General features: G+C 41.0%; 1 protein-coding gene across 7 annotated transcripts in view; it reads left to right on the plus strand.

Annotated features, from left to right (window-relative positions):
* OSBPL1A (oxysterol binding protein like 1A) overlaps nucleotides 1-18,740 on the plus strand; it is a 218,802-nt gene that overhangs the window by 123,413 nt on the left and 76,649 nt on the right. For 6 of the 7 annotated variants that reach the window (XM_032421388.1, XM_032421389.1, XM_032421386.1 and 3 more), the window contains one exon: nucleotides 2,124-2,286. In XM_032421388.1, the coding sequence (XP_032277279.1) occupies nucleotides 2,124-2,286 (163 nt within the window). Of the gene's footprint in view, nucleotides 1-2,123; nucleotides 2,287-7,460; nucleotides 7,560-18,740 lie in introns of those variants that run through there. The other variant, XM_032421391.1, reaches the window with a different exon arrangement.

Genomic DNA, 18,740 nt, shown 5'->3' on the forward strand with positions numbered 1-18,740 from the left:
CCCCCCTTCATTTTTCCCTTCCTTCTCCTAATGTCCTCCATGCTATTCCTTATGTTCCACAAATAAGTGAAACCATATGATAATTGACTTTCTCTGCTTGACTTATTTCACTTAGCATAATCTCCTCCAGTCCCATCCATGTTGATGTAAAAGTTGGGTATTCATCCTTTCTGATGGCTGAGTAATATTCCATTGTATATATGGACCACATCTTCTTTATCCATTCATCTGTTGAAGGGCATCTCGGCTCTTTCCACAGTTTGGCTATTGTAGACATTGCTGCTATGAACATTGGGGTGCATATGGCCCTTCTTTTCACTACATCTGTGTCTTTGGGGTAAATACCCAGTAGTGCAGTCTATACCTTCAGTGCCATCCCGATCAAAATTCCAATGACATTTTTCAAAGTGCTGGAACAAACAGTCCTAAAATTTGTATGGAACCATTCATTGCTATTCTTATTTCGTGATCACAGCTCTAATGATAATCTCATTGCTGTAATCATAAACGCTAAGGTGCCTGAGGACTGGAACTATTCCCAAGATAATAAATGTTTCACTCTCTTTTATGAATGTAGCATTTTATTAAAGCTTTATTTTTAAGTTCTGTCCAGGACTCTCAGTGTTGAACCTGGTGTGCGGCTCTCAGCAACTCAGGGCCACAAAGGACTCTGGAGTCAGAACTACAGGGAGGAGAAGGTGCCAGGGAGTGTCAGGAGGTGAAAGGGTGAGATTCAGCAGAGAAACTAATTTAGAGAGCAGCTGAGTTCTGCGGCTTCCAGGACCCATCAGAACTTCCACCTGGAGGAGGTTGTGGAGTCCCCATATCCAGAGTTTTTCAAACTGTTGGAACAGTCCCCACTTCGGATGGAGGGGAGAGAAAGCCATAGTGCTCCTGATTGTACCAGTGTTAGCCAGCGCAGCTTTCTAAAACATCTGTTTCATGTGTTGGGGTTATTTTTGAGAAAGAGTCTGCTTCGCTAAAGTTAAAAAAAAAAGTTGAAGACTACTGGTAGAGGATTCCACCTTTGTCTAATAATCTAATTTTTAAGTGAGGCAGCTAAAGAACGCGAGACTTCTGAGATTGCACAGTGGGTAATGGTAGATCTCTTTTCTGGAAGTTGAGGGAGATTACAGAAAAGTTGTGATTCCTAGAGTTCTTACACCAAGACAGGTGAAACTGTTCGCACCAAATCTAGCACCTGCTATTTTGTAGGAGGGAGGGTCAGCTTGCTTAAATTTCAGGAGGTGTTCGTTAACTGCAAAGTTTGAGATGCTCTTGAATTAGGTAGGATGAGTAGATCATTTCATTAAAAGATGAAAAATGAAACCAGTCTTTGCCTTGTTTATAATCTCTTTTTGTTGTTGTTGCTAGTGTACTAAATTCAAGGTAAAATATGGAACCGTAACCAAAATATGGAATTGAAAAATTGAAGTCAAAATGTCATTGCCTGGCCTCTCGTTTCCTTTCACGTATCAGCTATTTTGGAAGTAAACTAGAGGATTATATCTTAGGCTTTAAAAATTTTTTTTTTTTTTAATAAGGGAGAGTGCGAGCAGGGTGGGCGGCACAGAGGAGGGGAGAGAATCTTGAGCAGACTCCCCGCTGAGTGCGAGCCCAACTCGGGGCTTGATCTCACCACCCTGCGATCATGACCTGAGCCAAAATCAGAAGAGTTGGATACTTAACCGACTGAGCCACCCAGGTGGCCCATTTATATCTTAACACTTTGATGTGGTACACATTTTAATACTCAGAATGGTTTTAATTATTTTGTTCAAAAACTAACTTAATCTCATGATTAATGTTGAGAGAGATACTCTGTGTTTTTAAAAAATTTTATCTGATTTCTGAATTGGCTCCTGTTAATCCTTTGAGCCAAATTTGCTAGTCTTAATCTGTTTTCATTAGCTAGGGCTGTTGTAAGAAAAGGCCCCACGGGAAGAACAGAATTGGCTTAGTAAGTGTGCTCATTCATACATGCGTGTATATAACACAACTGTTTTCATTTCTGATGTTGCGTTTGAACTGGATCAAAAGCAAATAAATTTTATATCCTTCATGCGTAAGTCTGTGGCTCCTGTCACTCTGAAGTCTTTTCTTGTATATCTGTTTTGTTCTAGGTGAGGAATTTTAAATTGGAGCAGGAGCAAGAAAAAAACAAAATTTTGTCAGAAGCACTGGAGACTCTGGCCACCGAGCATCATGAATTAGAACGGTCTCTGGCTGAAGGCTCACCACCTCACAGCATCCTCAGTGAGGACGAGTTCTATGATGCGCTATCAGGTAACTCTAGCATCCTGCCTTCTGTGTCGTTGGTGAATTGAGTTGAAGCCCACCACCTAAATGTCTGCTGAGAGTAGATGTCACCTGCAGTGTCCTGGACCGAGCAGCTGAGGTAGCACTACCGCTCCCAAACGATCTGTCTTTCATGTTGTGTTCTTGAGGCAGGAGCCTGAGAGTTGAAAATGGGTCTGCCTGTGTTGACGGTGTATGCTAGGCTAGAGGGGGAGTGCTGTTAAAACTCATGAATTTGATTTTTTGCCTTTATTCAGTGACCATTAAATACCTCCTAGTTCCGGGTGCTATTACATGTCTAAGGATAGAGAAAGGGACAGTTTCTGTCATCAGAGAGTACTCTGTATCCTCAAAGGATACAGATGAGTAACATGTGGTTACAGTACAGTATGCTGAGTGCCAAAGTAGAGGTGAGACCACAGTATGGCAGAGAAAAGTGCTTAATTTTGCCTCAGAAATACATGCCAAAAAACTGACAAACTGATAAGCATGGACTCCATTGTCTAAATTGGAATCCTGCCTCTGACATTAGCTGGCTGTGTGACCTTGGACAAGTTCTGTGACCTCTCGGGTTCTGTGTTGACACATATTTAAAATGGGGATAAGTATATCCATTTCAACAGGCTGAGTCAGGATTAAATGAGTTCCTATGCTTAAACTGTGTTTAGGACTGGGCCTGATGCGTACTAGGTGCTCCAAAAATAGACATATGTGGGGGAGCTAAATGGCTTGGAAGGGGATGGCCCACTAAGTAGTTTTGACCTTTGAAAAATTTATTTCAGAGTTTTTGAGGTAGGTGTGGGTGGGGGGAGTGGCTGGAGATGAGTGAGGCTGAGAACAACTCTCTTATGTGAGGAAATCAAGTTCTTACAGAATAGATGGATGTACGCAATTACTGTTCTTGTAGAACTTGACCATGGAGGCAGGAGACCCCGGTGGATAGGGAGTGAAAGGATCACATTCAAAGTAGGAGATTAAAGGAAGCACAGTGAGAGGTAATAGAAATGAGAACTAAAGAAGATCGGGTTGAGGAAATTAAAACAGTGTGATCATCTAAGACAGGGAAAATGATTGTTTGGTGGGCTTTTGGAGAAGAGATTCATTACATGAGATAAACAGAGCTAATAGGACCTTTATTGTGGGAAGTATGATATAATCAAAAGAATGGGAAAAGTAATTTTAATAGCCAAATTTTGGAATAGAGAAAAGATAGGCATTTGTGAAAGAGTGACTCACTGGGAAGAGAAAGTGAAGCTAGGATTTGAAAGCAGTGGGATGATTGACAGGGCAAAGGAAGTATTTAACATGAGTGAGGGAGGTGGGAGGGGAGGGGGAATGACACTGGAGGCTGCAAACATGTTTTCACACCTACCCTGTGCCAAATCCAATAGAGTTATCTTCTGTATTCCTTCCGTTTGGGGCATCCAAAAAGGAAGGTCACTAGAGGGATCATAGGATTAAATGCAAAGAGGTCTGAATATAAAAGAGCCCAGACACTTCAGCTCAACTTTTGTGTTCTTTTTTTAAAAAAAAAACAAAAAACAAATTTAATGTTCATTAAGAAAAATTGTTATAAATAATTCAGTGTGAAAATAAGTGCATTACCCAGTGAAGTTTTCCATTCATCCCTTATCCTAATTATGCACTCTTCCTTGGAAGTTCTTAGTGACAGCCTGATCCATTCTCTTCCAGGCCTTTTTAAAGCAGTCCCCTGTATATGTGTACGTGTTTGTACAGCTTTGTTTTGTTGTGAGTCAGGAGTGGAAGTAGCTGTATGGTTGTTCCGGATCTGCATTTTCATGTAACAGCGTAACTTGGAAATCTTTCCCATCAGTAGTACAACTCTAACTCATTTTTTAAATTTATTTTATTTAAAAAACAAATTTTTTTTAAATTTTTTTACTTTATTATGTTAATTACCATACATTACATCATTAGTTTTTGATGTAGTGTTCCATGATTCATTGTTTGTGCTCATTCTTTTTAAAGGTTGTGTAAAAGTCCGGGATATGATTCACCACTGTTTTCTTGATCATTCTCTTCTTGATAGACATTTAGCAGCTACTGTCCTCTTTCTGCTTCTCAGTCATATTTTAGCACTCAAAACACTCTCCAAAATCATCTCCTCTGGGAGGAAAAGATAAAAAGAACTGTAGTCCCCAGGTGAGGACTGGCAAATACATCACAGCTCAAGTGCCAATTCAGATTGGTTTGCAGTACTTGCTGCTTTATGGTTTGCTGTGTTGAGAAGGATCCTGAGGCTGAGTGCAAGTGTCTAGGTCAATCAGCATGTTCTACCATGGTTGCAGAAATGAAGGAGAGGGACAGGTGCCATGCCTTCGCTCCTTCCTGCCCTGAATGACTCACCTGAGTTGTGTTGTATTTGCCTGCACAGAGTTCCCTTTCTGTGGCCACTCCTACTATTTCCTACTAGAAATCTTGAAAATCATTTGATGAAGTGTATAACTTCATTAAAGTTAAGAGTCCGATGCCCCGGGTTCAAGCCTTGGGCTGCTAATGACCTAGCCATATAATTCATTAAGATCATAAAAGCCATCATTTAGGAATGACTTCATCTTCTCACTACAATCTTTGCACATCAACCTCCCTTCCTGCTTCCTTCTTCCTTTCTGTCACAAAAGAAGAAATGTCCTTCCTTAGTGAAAGCCATCCCCTCCTCATTTGTTCATGTACCCATCTCCTTGTACCCTCTCAAGAACTTCTGTTTGGTTCTTGTTCTTCCACCTTCCCTTTCAATACCACATCATTTTAAATACTAACTTAAAATTCCTGTACTAATTTCCTGTTGCTGCTATAGCAAATTACCATGAATGTGCTTGAACAGTGCAGATTTGTTTTCTTACAGTCCTGGAGGTCAGAAGTCCTAAAGTCAAGGTCTTGGTTAGAGCTGTGTTTCTTCTGAAGGCTCTGGGAGAGAATCTATTTCCTTTCCTTTTTTAGTTTCTGGAGACTACCTGCATCTATTGACTTGAGGCCCCATCCTCCATCCTCAAAGCCGGCAGTGTGACATCTTCCAGGCTCGCTCTCTCTGACTCTGACTTTTCTCCCTCACTTTTTCTCAAGGACCTTAGGGATTACAGGGGGCCCACCCAGGTAATCCAGGGTAACCTCCACATCGTAAGGTCCTTAATTCAGTCACATCTGCAGAGTCCTCTTATCATGTCAGGTAATATATCCACAGGGTTCTGGAGGTTAGGACATGGACATGTTTGGGGAACTATTAGTCTGACCACCACAGTTCCCAAATTTACATCTCTAACCCTGACCTCTTATTAGAGACTTACATACTCAGCTATCAGCTGGATAAATAAATGAATTTTTGATCTTTCTCCTAGATCCTCCTCCTCCTCTTCCTCCTGGAGTTTGCCTCATTTTAGTAAATGGCACCTCCTTCCTCTTCTAAAGCCAGAAACCTAGGAGCAGTTTGTGACGTTGATGTGCCACATCCGTGAAACCCAGCCCAAAGCTTGTCCATTCTATCTTAAAATCATACCTCAAAGCCATGTATGTTCTCTTACTATAGGGTTAAAAGGTAGGTGCCTGGGGCTGGAGGCTGTTGATAAATTATGGCTCTACCAATTCCTATATCCTTTGGAAAGTTACTTCACTTTTCTGTGCCTCATTTCTTCATCTGCAAATGGGTCATGAACTTATAGTGATAAATATTTATACTTAAAACAACATCCGGCACACTGAGCTCTCATTATCACGTGGGCCATACTCACTCATGTCCAGCCTCTTAACTACCATGCTTCCAGCCTTGCCCTCCTGAAGTTCACTCTGTATACACCACCCACAGTGACACTTTGTAGACAGTCACCTCATTGCATTCCCATGCCTAAAATCCTGCGGTGGCTTCTCATTGCATTGAGAATAAAAATCAGACTCTTTAACAGGCCTTCAAGGCTCTTGACATGATCCACGTTCTGTCTGTGTCCTCAAATCAGTCTTGTCCCCTTACTCCCTTCACTTACTGCATTAGCCACCTCAGCCTTCCTCCAGCCCTGAAGCATGATAGTGACAGCAGGCTACTAGATGTGGAGTTAAATAAGACCAAGAAAACGTATGCAAACCTATACTTCATTTACAGCTTATTTTTAATTTCTGACTCATAGAAAAGATAAACTCAAGCTAATATTTAAAAGATGTAAAAATACTTTTAAAGATTCTTCTCTTAAAATATTGGTAAATTTTGACTAAGTGTTTAATCTTCTTTTTTAAAGTTGCTTACAACTTCTGTTACTTCCTTTAAAATAACAGGATAATTTTATTTGTTTAGACTTAAAGGCCATGTGACTTCCTGTTTTCCCTTAGCTACTTTTCTCTTATGTCCCTTTAGGTTTTTGCAGTTAAGCAGGATCAATGAAAATCTAATACAGCGGGTGAGACAAAACCTTGATGCAAGCATACAGTATAGACTAATTTTTCCAGCGCTATGGGATCACTTGATCATTTTTACATTATTTTTCAAGTATGCTCAGTGACTAAAGATTTCATAAAATTGCGTGAAGCAGATAGATTTCTTATTCACAATTTGGTTGAATTCTGTTGTGTAACATGATTTAAAAGGAGCAACATCTAATTTTGTGTGTGTGTATAAGTGTATGTATGTGTGTTTAAGAAAAGAAATGAAATGGTTATGTTGAGTGAAATTGCTGATCTTACTATAAAGTGACCACTTCCTGGTACATTGGGGGCTAAGCCAATCATGCACACTGAAGCAACAAGATACAAGGAGAAACTAAAGGAAAACTGGTTCTGTGGAAAAAACTGTTCTGCAAGCAAATGAAGTATAGAAATAATAGAAAGAACTGCTTAAGGGAAGAAGAGAGTGGGTCCTTCTTCATATTCCTACCCTTTCTGTTCCACTTTTACTGGATTGCTACCTCTTCTCCTACCAGAGCTCTCAAATACCTCTAAATTACCTCCTTCCTGGAGTAGTCTTTGCTGACTCCCCGTGGCAGAATTAACCAATTCTTCTTTTGTGCTCCCTCGTTGACACCTCTTCATGGTACTGTGCTGGTTACCCTATCTTCCTAAATCCCTGAGTTCCTCTCTAAATGTTGAACGCAGGTTTTGAACAAATGCCACTGATATTTCTGTCCTCCCTAAAAATATATTGGTATTCAGTGCAAGCACAAGACAATCAGTAGTGCTTGCTGATCTCATACAGTGTGTGCGCTCCCTCCACTCTGGATTCCATGTAGGAGAGGACGGATGGCAGATGGGGAGTGACCGGGGTGAGGTGGTGCTAAAAGATAAAATTTGTTCTTGAGGACTTTACAATCTGGTTGGGGCTATGAGACCTGCTCACAGAGAGCGGGGCGCGGGGTGGGGGGAATGAAAAAGTAGCTAAGGGGAGGGACAATTCAGGGTGCTTGGCTTGGTGAATCTCTGATAATCTTCTAAGGAATTATTTTTGAAACATTTGTTACCAGTTAAATAATTTTGTGGCTGTTATTGTTTAGAATTGCTCTGATGGAGATAGCAGTTTTCACCAAAATTCCTGCTTTTTGGATATTATAACTTCAAAATATATTGGTTTTCTTACTGTCTGTTCACTTTCCTTTTTAGAAATATGTTGAGATCAGTTGCTCAAGAAAGGCTTTATTGCTAGGTTTTCCTCTTAATGCTATTTTTGTCAAAATGTGCATGAATAATGCATACAATCCAATAGTGTAGACTGGCCAAACCGATAGTTATGTCATGAAATTGAAGCCAGTTTTAGCATTTCTCAGCAGTTGCAAGGGTGGTGCTCAGGTCTTTTTAAGTCAAAACTCTCAAAATGGAAAGTGGTAATATAACGATTTTGGTTTCTTCTGGAGGGGAGTAACACAGGACCAGTTACGACCTATGTCAAGTGAAGTTTAACCCAGTAAGTACTAGAGGTCATAGCGGAGAACAAGTGATACCATCCGCACTGACATTTTACATCTAGAAGACACGGGATCTGATCACGGTGGTCACTGTTGTCTCCTTCTACAGTTTATTTTTGAAGTAGCTGCCCGTTTCTTATCTGGCCATGTTCTGTGTGTCCTTACTGTTGTCTGCACCTGTCTAGTGCCTGGCAATACCACCCACCTCTGTATTCCTAGCACTCACTTCTCTCTTATTCCCCCCTCCCCTTTTTCTGAGAATTAGCCATACTGCCTTGTTCTTGCTCTTTTTCTGGTTATGTAACATTTTGTGCATTCCTTCCTTATCTCCTCAGCAACACTATATTTCCCTTAAGGACAGAGACCTTGTCGTATTAACTTTGGTATCTTCTCTACTGCCCAGTACAAAACATATTAGTTGACGTGATAGACAGCAAATTGAGTACCACAGAATATGGCTGTTATTAAACACCTTCCATTTGTAACATGAAGAAATATTCTGGAGAAAATCCGATGAGTGGCAGGGGCTCTTCATCTAGTTTTGTGTTTGTAGCATTAAACAACTATCCAGCAGCTTACTTACATTGTCTATGTGTTGTCAGTAAACACTGCTGAATGTAATTTATCCTTTCGGTTTTGGCTTGACCTCTGGGCCCATCTTCCTTTTCTGAAATGTTGTTGTTGACTAAATTGATGTCTCCATTAAATATTTATTGTAAGCCACATGTGTTTTGTACCGTCCTTAGCGTTGAGAGGATTGCATTCAGCAGACACGACTACTGAGTGCTCCCTGTGTGCCACGTGCTTTGTTAGGCCCAGCGATACCAAGGTAGGTAAGACCCGGTGCCTCAGTCTGGGGAGTTCACAGTCAGGCCAGGCCAAGAGATGAACGCATGGAGAGAGAGTGTCGGTGTAATGTATAAAAGATCTGGCCTTCCAGCCCACCCCAGCTGCTTGCTCCGACACGGGACCTTCAAGTTTGCCTTTCTCAGGAACTACGTCAACACCATCCTGTTTTGTATGGCCCACAGTTTGACACCTGTCTCCCATCTTTGGACCCACTCTCTCAGAAACCTTGATCCCAACATTGTTTTGACTGCGCCACATCATCTCCATTTTTTAAAAAAAGATTTTACTTACTTATTTGAGAGAGAGAGCACGCGCACGAGCAGGGAGGGAGGGAGAGGGAGAAGCAGACTCCCCTGCTGAGCAGGGAGCCTGATGCAGGGCTCGATCATAGGACCCTGGGATCATGACCTGAGCTGAAGGCAGATGCTTAACTGACTGAGCCACCCGGGCACCCCACATCATCTCCATCTTTACACCACCGTTCACTCCACGTGTGCCCTCATGTCCCTCCTTTGAGGCCTAGCTTGCTTGGGGCAACATGGGATCAGTTCCCTGCCTTTCTATGCCTGCGTTGTCCTCAGCTGGCAGAATGCTGTACCATCCCTCTCCCCCTTCTAGCCCCAGTCCTCAAGGGACTAGGTGAGGCTGGAGACCTATCCAGGGCCACACCAGCAGGTCTGGCTGTAAGCCCATGGCCGCTAAAGTCCACGTTGTGCCCTGTGGTGGTCCAGCAGTCCTACTCCATGTCTGTGGTCCATTGCTTTCACATACTGCTTTCATGCTTATGTCACTTACAACTTCTCATACCTTCTTCTCCATCCTGTGCTATCTGAGGCCATTGTTTGTCACCGAGAAACTCCTCATGATTGCACTGTCGAAACCATCACACACTTGGCTGTGTCCATATGTGTGCATGTTCTGCCTTCTCTGCTTTGCATTGATGTTATGTCCCTAACTGAAACGACCTCCTCCATTTGTGCCTGGGTCCCCCCCCACTGGACCTATAGAAGGATATCTCTGCAGCTCCTCTTTCCCAGGTAATCAGTTATTCCTTGTTCCCATCAGCTGTCTTATCTTTATAATGCTAAATCTTATAAAAATACCTTTGGGGCGCCTGGGTGGCTCAGTTGGTGAAGCGTCTGCCTTCGGCTCAGGTCATGATCCCAGGGTCCTGAGATCGAGTCCTGCTTGGGGCTCCCTGCTCAGCGGGGAGTCAGCTTCTCCCTCTCCTCCCCTCTCCCACTCTATCTGTCACTATCTCTGTCTCTCTCTCTCAAATAAATAAGTGAAATTAAAAAAAAAAATACCTTTGATCCCACATTGCTGTCCTTTCTTACCATATGTCTTGAACACCCCCCGTTTATGTTTGTTCCCACCATTGCCCACAGTGCTCTTGAGCAGTTCACCACTGCACTGGACTGCACTCAGCTGTCTAATTCAGTGGCTCTTTCTCAGTTCTCCTCTTTCTTGACCTCTCACCAGCACTTAAAGTTGTTGATTACACTCCTTCTTAGAACATTTTCTTTACTTAGCTTCCAAAATATCACATTTGATTGTCTTTCTCAGTTTCCTTTGCCAGTCCTTTTGCATCCTTTCAACTTCTGATATTAGAGTATCGCAGGGGGCAGGCAGGGAACCTCTTTTCTGTCCACACTTATCCCTAGGTCCTTTGTACTCCAAGTGTGGTCTGAGGGTTAGCATCAGCATCACCTGAGAGCTTGTTGGAAATGTAGAACCTAAGGCCTCAGTTCAGACCTAGTGAATAAAAATCTGCATGTTTTCCAAATCTAGGTGATTCATACAGACATTAAAGCTTGAGCAACATTGCCTTAAGTGACCTCATGGTAACCCTGTGCCTTTAAATATTGTTTGTATTCTGATAAATCCATGATTTTGTATCTCCAGCTTTTGTCTACCCCCTGAATTTCAGACTCATGTCTGTCTATCTACTTGGCATATTCACTTTAATGTCTAAGATAGCTCCTACATGTCTTAAAATGTCCTGCAGAGAACTCTTGCTTTCTACTCAAAGCCTGCCCCTTTTGCAGTCTTCTGCATTTTGATAGATGGAAGATCTGTCTTTCCAGGGGCTTTGGCCAAGGCTGGCAACCTTTGACTTTTCCATCACAGACGGTTTTCTTTTTGTGCATTACATCCATCTTCAGTCCATCACTGAGTTCTATTAGATGTACCTTCAAAACGCATCAGGGGGCACCTGGGTGGCACAGTCGGTGAAGCGTCCCGACTCTTGGTTTTGGCTCAGGTATGATGTCAGGGTTGTGGGATTGAGCCCCATATCGGGCTCTGCGTTGAGTGTGGATTCTCTCTCTCCCTCTCCCTCTGCTCTTCCTGCTCCCCTCCTGGCCCGTGCTCTCCCTTAAAAAAAAAAAATCAGAATCTGGCCACTTGCCATATGAGACTCTTATCACCCAGATCCGCACCCCCACCATCTCTCGCATGGGTTGTCACAGTGGTTTTCTGACTGCTCTCTCTGCCTGCAGCCTTATCTCCAGAAGTGTTCTTAACCCAACATTCACAGCGAACATTCTGAAACATGAATCTGTTCACGTCAGTTCTCTGCACAGAACCCTCCAATGGCTTTGCTTCTTGGCTGGAATAAAAGCCAAAGCCCAACGTGATCTGGCCCTCGGCCACCATTCCGAAGTCTGCCCCTGTCCTCCTCACTTCTGTCCCTCTGACCTCAGTGCTGGTTCTTCAACTTGCCAAGCATGTTCTCCCTTAGGCCTTTTCTTTTTTAGATTCAAGTTAGTTAACATATAGTGTAGTATTGGTTTCAGTAGAGTTTAGTGATTTTTCACTTACAACACCCAGTGCTCATCACAAGTGCCCTCCTTAATGCCCATCACCCATCTAGCCCATCCCCTCCCCTTCCCTCCAGCAACCCTCAGTTTGTTCTCATCTTTAAGAGTCTCTTATGGTTTGCCTCCCTTTCTGCTTTTATTTTTCCCTCCCTTACCCCTGTGTTCATCTGTTTTGTTTCTTAAATTCCACATGAGTGAAATCATACGGTATTTGTCTTTCTCTGACTTATTTCGCTTAGCGTAATACCCTCTAGTTCCATCCACATCGTTGTAAATGGCAAGATTTCATTCTTTTAATGGCTGAGTAATATTCCTGTGTGTGTGTGTGTGTGTGTCTATGTATCACATCTTCTTTATCCATTCATCTGTTGATGGACATCTGGGCTCTTTCCATAGTTTGGCTGTTGTGGACATTGGGGTGCATGTGCCCCTTTGAATCACTGTTTATATCCTTTGGATAAATACCTAATAGTGCAATTGCTGGGTCATAGGGTAGCTCTACTTTTAGCTTTTTGAGGAACCTCCATTCTGTTTTCCAGAGTGGTTGCACCAGTTTGCATTCCCACCAACAGTGTAAGAGGAGTCCCCTTTCTCCACATCCTTGCCAACATTTGTTGTTTCCTGAGTTGTTAATTTTAGCCATTGTGACCAGTGTGAGATGATATCTTATTGTGGTTTTGATTTGTAGTTCCCTGATGCTGAGGGATGTTGAACATTTTTTCATGTATCTGATAGCCATTTGTATGTCTTTGGAAAAGTGTCTGTTCATGTCTTCTGCCCATTTCTTAACTGGATTATTTATTTTTTGGGTGTTGAGTTTGATAAGTTCTTTATAGATTCTGGATACTAGCCCTTTATCTGATATGTCATTTGCAAATATCTTCTCCCATTCCGTTGGTTGCCTTTTAGTTGTGTTCATTGTTTCCTTCTTTGTGCAAAAGCTTTTTATTTTGATGAGGTCCCAGTAGTTCATTTTTGCTTTTGTTTCCCTTGCCTCCAGAGACAGGTCTTATAAGAAGTAGCTGTGGCCTAGGTCAAAGAGGTTGTTGCCTGTTTTCTCCTCTAGGATTTTGTTAGTTTGCTGTCTCATATTTAGGTCTTTAATCTATTTAGAATTTATTTTTTGTATGGTGTAAGAAAGTGGTCCAGTTTCATTCTTCTGCATGTGGCTGTCCAGTTTTCCCAACACCATTTGTTGAAGAAACGATCTTTTTTCCATTGGGTATTCTTTCCTGCTTTGTCAAAGATGAGTTGACCATCGAGTTGAGGGTCCATTTCTGGATTCTCTATTCTGTTCCATTGATCTGTTGTCTGTGTTTGTGCCAGTACCATACTGTCTTGATGATGACAGCTTTGTAATTCATCTTGAAGTCCAAAATAGTGATTCCTACAGCTTTGGTTTTCTTTTTCAACATTACTTTGACTATTCAGGGTCTTTTCTGGTTCCATACAAATTTTAGGATTGATTGTTCCAGCTCTATGAAAAATGCTGATGGTATATTGATAGGAATTGCATTGAATGTGTAGTAGATTGCTTTGGGTAGCATAGACATTTTAACTATTTTTCCAATCCATGGGCATGGAATGTTTTTCCATTTCTTTGTGTCTTCTTCAATTTCTTTCATAAGTGCTCTATAGTTTTCAGCATACAGATCTTTTACCTCTTTGGTTAGCTTTATTCCTAGGTGTCTTAAGGTTTTAGGTGCAGTTGTAAATGGGATTGATTCCTTGATTTCTCTTTCTGCTGCTTCATTATTGGTATATAGAAATGCAACAGATTTCTGTACATTGATTTTATATCCTGTGACTTTGCTGAATTCATGAATCAGTTCTACCAATTTTTTGATGGTCTTTTGGGTTTTCTACACAGAGTATCGTGTCATCTGCGAATAGTCAAAGTTTGACTTCTTCCTTGCCAATTTGGATGCCTTTTATTTCTTTTTGTTGTCTGATTGCTGAGGGTAGGACTTTCGGTACTATGTTGAACAACAGTGGTGAGAGTGGACACCTGTGTCGTGTTTATGACCATAGAGGAAAAGCTGTCAGTTTTTCCCCATTGAGGATGATATTAGCTATAGGTCTTTTGTATATGGCCTTTATGATGTCGAGGTATGCTGCTTCTATCCCTGCTTTCTTGAGGGTTTTTATCAAGAAAGGATGCTGTATTTTGTCACATGCTTTATCTGCATCTATTGAGAGGATCCTCTTGTATGGTTCTTAGCCTTTCTTTTATTAATTTGATGTATCATATTGGTTGTTTTGCAGAAATTGAACCACCCCTGAAGCCCAGGAATAAATTCTACTTGATCATGGTGAATAATCCTTTTAATGTACTGTTAAATTTGATTAGCTAGTATCTTGTTGAGAATTTTTGCATCCATGTTTATTGGGGATATTGGTCTGTAATTCTCCTTTTTAGTGGGGTCTTTGTCTGGTTTTGGAATCAAGGTAATGCTGGCCTCATGGAATGAGTTTGGAAGTTATCCTTCCATTTCTGTTTTTTTGGAACAGTTTCAGAAGAATAGGTATTAATTCTTCTTTAAATGTTTGGTAGAATTCCCCTGGGAAGCCATCCGGCCCTGGACTCTTGCTTGTCGAGAGATTTTTGATAATTGATTTAATTTCTTTGCTGGTTATGGGTCTGCCCAAATTTTCTATTTCTTCCCATTTCAGTTTTGGTAGTTTATATGTTTCTAGGAATTTATCCATTTCTTGCAGATTGCCCAATTTGTTGGCATATAATTGCTCATAATATTCTCTCATAATTGTTTGTATTTCTCCAGTGTTGGTTGTGATTGCTCCTCTTTCATTTATGATTTTATTTATTTGAGTCCTTTCTCTTTTTGATAAGTCTGGCTAGGGGTTTATCAGTCTTATTCTTTCACAGAACCACCTCCTAGTTTCATTGATCTGTTCTACTATTTTTTTAAATTTCTGTATCACTTATTTCTGCTCTGATCTTAGTTATTTCCCTTCTTCTGCTGGTTTTAGGCTTTATTTGCTGTTCTTTTTCCAGCTCCTTTAGGTGTAAGGTTAGGTTGTGTATTTGAGACTTTTCTTGCTCCTTGAGGAAGGCTTATATTGCTATGTACTTCCCTCTTGTGACCGCCTTTGCTGCATCCCATAGGCTTTAGACTGTCGTGTTTTCATTTTCATTTGCTTCCATGTATTTTTTAAATTTCTCTTTTAATTTCCTGGTTAACCCATTCCATTATTTAGTAGGACGTTCTTTAACCTCCCTGTATTTGCAGTCTTTCCAAATTTTTTCTTATGATTGACTTCAAGTTTCATAGCGTCGTGGTCTGAAAATATGCATGGTATGATGTCAGTCTTTTTGTACTGGTTAGACCTTTGCTTTTCATTATTTCTTCTGCCTGGAACTCTTATTCCAGATATCTACAGTACTTGCTCCCTCACTTCATTCTTCTGCTCAGAAGGACCTTCATTGTATCAGTTTTTATCCCCTCCCCTTTTTTTGCCCTTAAAAAAAAAAAAGCATCTTTCACATAATATTCATTTGTTTGTTGATCTCCTACAATTAGAATGCAGGCTAGAATGCAGTGAGGGTGGGATTTTATTTAGTTCACTGATATATTCCCAGCCTCCAGGATAGTGCTTAACAAAGAAAGGGGTGCTCGATAAATATTTGTTGAACAAGTTAATGAGTACTACCAAATGGTATGTCAGGAGGGTTACAGAAATTAAGAGAGGCTGCTAACTGCTTGAGAATGTTGGACAAAGCATTACATTTGAGGAGTGTTTTGAAGAGTCAGTAAGGAGTTCTCCAGACAGATGTGACAGGGTAGAATATTCTTTGTGTAAGAGGACAGCACATGCGAAGATAAAGAAAAATCGTTTTCAGAAACCTCATGAAATGTGGTGTGGCCAAAGCAGCGGTGAGTGTTCAGGGTGCTGAGAAGTAGTGATGAGATGAAGCCAAGAAGGTAATTTAGGACCAGCTGGTAATGAGTCTTATGATAAGTTTGTGCTGAAGAATTTGAATTTTAGCATATAGGTGGTGGGAAGCCAACAGACATAATTATTAGAGGGGCATTGGATTAGTGTTTTATAAAGATTCATGTATTTTTTTTTAAGTAAACGTTGTAGAATTCTTACGATTATATTATACTAAGAATTGGGAATTCAAAGAAAATAAGATGTGGTCCCTACTCAGGAGTTCACATTCTAGTAGAGTGTGTTGTAGGAGTAAAGATTGATTCAGGGTTCTAGTGTCCTAGATGAGAGATGACAAGCTTGAATAAAAGCAATTTAAGTGAGAATGGAAGGTTTCAGTTCTCTCCCTTTATTGCTTTAGTGAACACATACCCTTCTGACCTTTGCTCAGGGGTCAGGGGCTTCCTCAGGGAAGCCTGGTGGACTTTGTTGACTTGATCACATCCCCACTTGCAGGCTCCCTGCACCATTTTCCCATAGTTGAAATTCTGTACAATTATTTGGTTTTTGTCAGCCCTGCCCATCCACCAGATAGTATGTTCCATGAGGAACTCTGCATGCCTGGCAGCTAGTATCGAGTCTGGCACGCATTAGGAGTTCATATATTTGAATGAATGAAATTTTGGGATATATTTTTAAGGCCGAAATGACTGCACTTGAAGACTAGTTGGTTGTGGAGGATAATGACATATTTAGGATCCCCATCTCTTTGGCACCGTGTTCTGCCCCCTTCTACATTCCTCGTCTTTGTGAACAGCAACAGCATCTTCCCACTGTGAAAACGACAGATGTGGAAGTCATCTTTTTCCCTTTGGCCTGTCCCTCCCCCGGTCCTCCCTGACAGTGCCTAAGTTCACCTCCCCCTCCCTTGGGCCCCAGAGACCAGGATGGTACTCATCTAACAGGTTTGGCTGCTTCTAGTCTTTGTCCCCACCAGCCATCATGTTGTCAGGTGTGGGAGGCTGAAAAATGGCCCCTCCCATGAAAAGGTTCACCTTCTAATCCTGGAAACCTGTAAACTTTTTTTGGAAAAAAAGATCTTGGCCGATGTGATTAAGGATTTTGAGATGAGGAGATGATCATAGATGATCTATCTGGGTGGGACCTGAATGTCAGCAGGATACTTCTGCCGTAGAGTGATGTGGCCACAGGCCCAGGAGTGCAGACAGGCCCAGGAGTGCAGACAGGCCCCAGAGCTGGAAGACACAAGGAATTTATTCTCCCCTAGTGCCCCCAGACGGACGGTGGTCCTGCCAGCACTGTGCCTTTGGTCCAGTGAAGGTGAGTTTGGATTTCTGGTCTCCAAAATTATGAAGGACTAAATTTTTGTTGTTTTAAGCCACCAAGTTTGTGGTAATTGTTAGCGTGGCCAGGGGATGCTGATAGATCAGAGCTATCTATAAAGTCTAAAACTGATCTCATCACTCCCTAGAAAAACATGCCGATGACTACAGGTTAAGTCCAAACTCTGATCTGATTCACTTTAAAGCTTCAGCTCTGATGACCACATCTTTCCCCTCCGGCCACCCTCCTCTCTAGCTCTGCCGGATATTCTTTGACACACACTTGTTCTTTCAGGCTTGAGGGCTGTTTGCTATTCCCTTCGTACCTATTATTCTCTTTTTCTGAGTTAAACTGGTCTTCATCATTGCAGCCCACATGTCCTATTTGCTTGGAAATATACCCTGGTTCCCTTACAGTTGACTTCTTCAACTGTTCCCACAAACGCTCTGTATAAACATATGTTTACTTATGTGTCTTACTTATTGAACTTTGAATACCTGGAGGGAACCAGTCTTGTCTCCTTAATCTTCCTGCACTAATTTAGCAGCTAGCTCTTTACCTGGTGTGTGGTAGATACTTGGTAAATATTGATTTATTAAGTTGAAGTAACAAAATATTTTGTTTTATAACTATGGATTATTCTATAACGAGCCTTAGTTCTAGAATTATTTTCTTTGTAAAGTGAATGCAGATGTGACCTTCTCAAAAATAATTTTAAGGATGTCTGCAAGACAAACTGGGAAGCTCTGTATTTAATCATCCAGAGTAGATACATGTAAGATTCCCAGTAGTTCACACTCTGTGGTTTGTGGAATTCTTCGTCTTCAATTACGTGTGCAGATTTTGCAAGTTATGGAAAACAGGAGTAGATTTAGTTGCTTGGGGACAAGCCAGTATTTTTAAGAAACTCTGTCATAAGCAACACTGTACCATTTGACTGATTTTGACCTTGGACATCATTCAGGGGGGATATGTCTAGAATGTCTCTCACTCTTGAAGCTTGCTGCCAAGGTTCTGTTTCAAGCTTTTGTCACTTCCTTAGTAAATTATTGTAGTAGCCTCTTGGCAGCCCTTTCTGGACTCATTCTGACTTTCAGTTTATAATTTATTTTAAATGTGGTTGGTTTTTATTTATTTCTTTGTGTTCTTTATATTTACTATGTTATTTTTGAATTTACACAATTGTACCTTAAAGTGAAATTAAAAGTTGGCATGGGTATTTTAAGCTTGGGTTACCTTGGGTTACTTTGGACATTTTTAGAATGTGCCTAATATGTGGGAAGCCAACAATAAAAGTATTAAATTGAATATGTGTATCTCCTGACCATTTCCTGTTACCTTAAGTAACAGGGGAAAGGTTATTTGGACCTTATCCACAGTTCTTCCACATCTTGCTTCTTTGTACTATTTGTTCTCAAGCTTGTTTTCAAAGGTCATATAAAAAAAAAGTTGATCAGGATAACATAAGAATTGTTGGCATGTTTACATTGTAAACCTCATGACCTCTTCTTTCAGCCTTTTAATAGGAAAAACTCAAAAAAGTAGGGTAGAGTTAATGATCCTCTTAATTCTGAAGTTTTTTAAAAACTACTTTATCGAGGTATGATTGACATACAAAAAGCTGTACATATTTAAT

The sequence above is a fragment of the Phoca vitulina genome, unplaced genomic scaffold, assembly GCF_004348235.1.
Source record: "Phoca vitulina isolate PV1807 unplaced genomic scaffold, GSC_HSeal_1.0 scaffold24, whole genome shotgun sequence".
Taxonomy (NCBI): domain Eukaryota; kingdom Metazoa; phylum Chordata; class Mammalia; order Carnivora; family Phocidae; genus Phoca; species Phoca vitulina.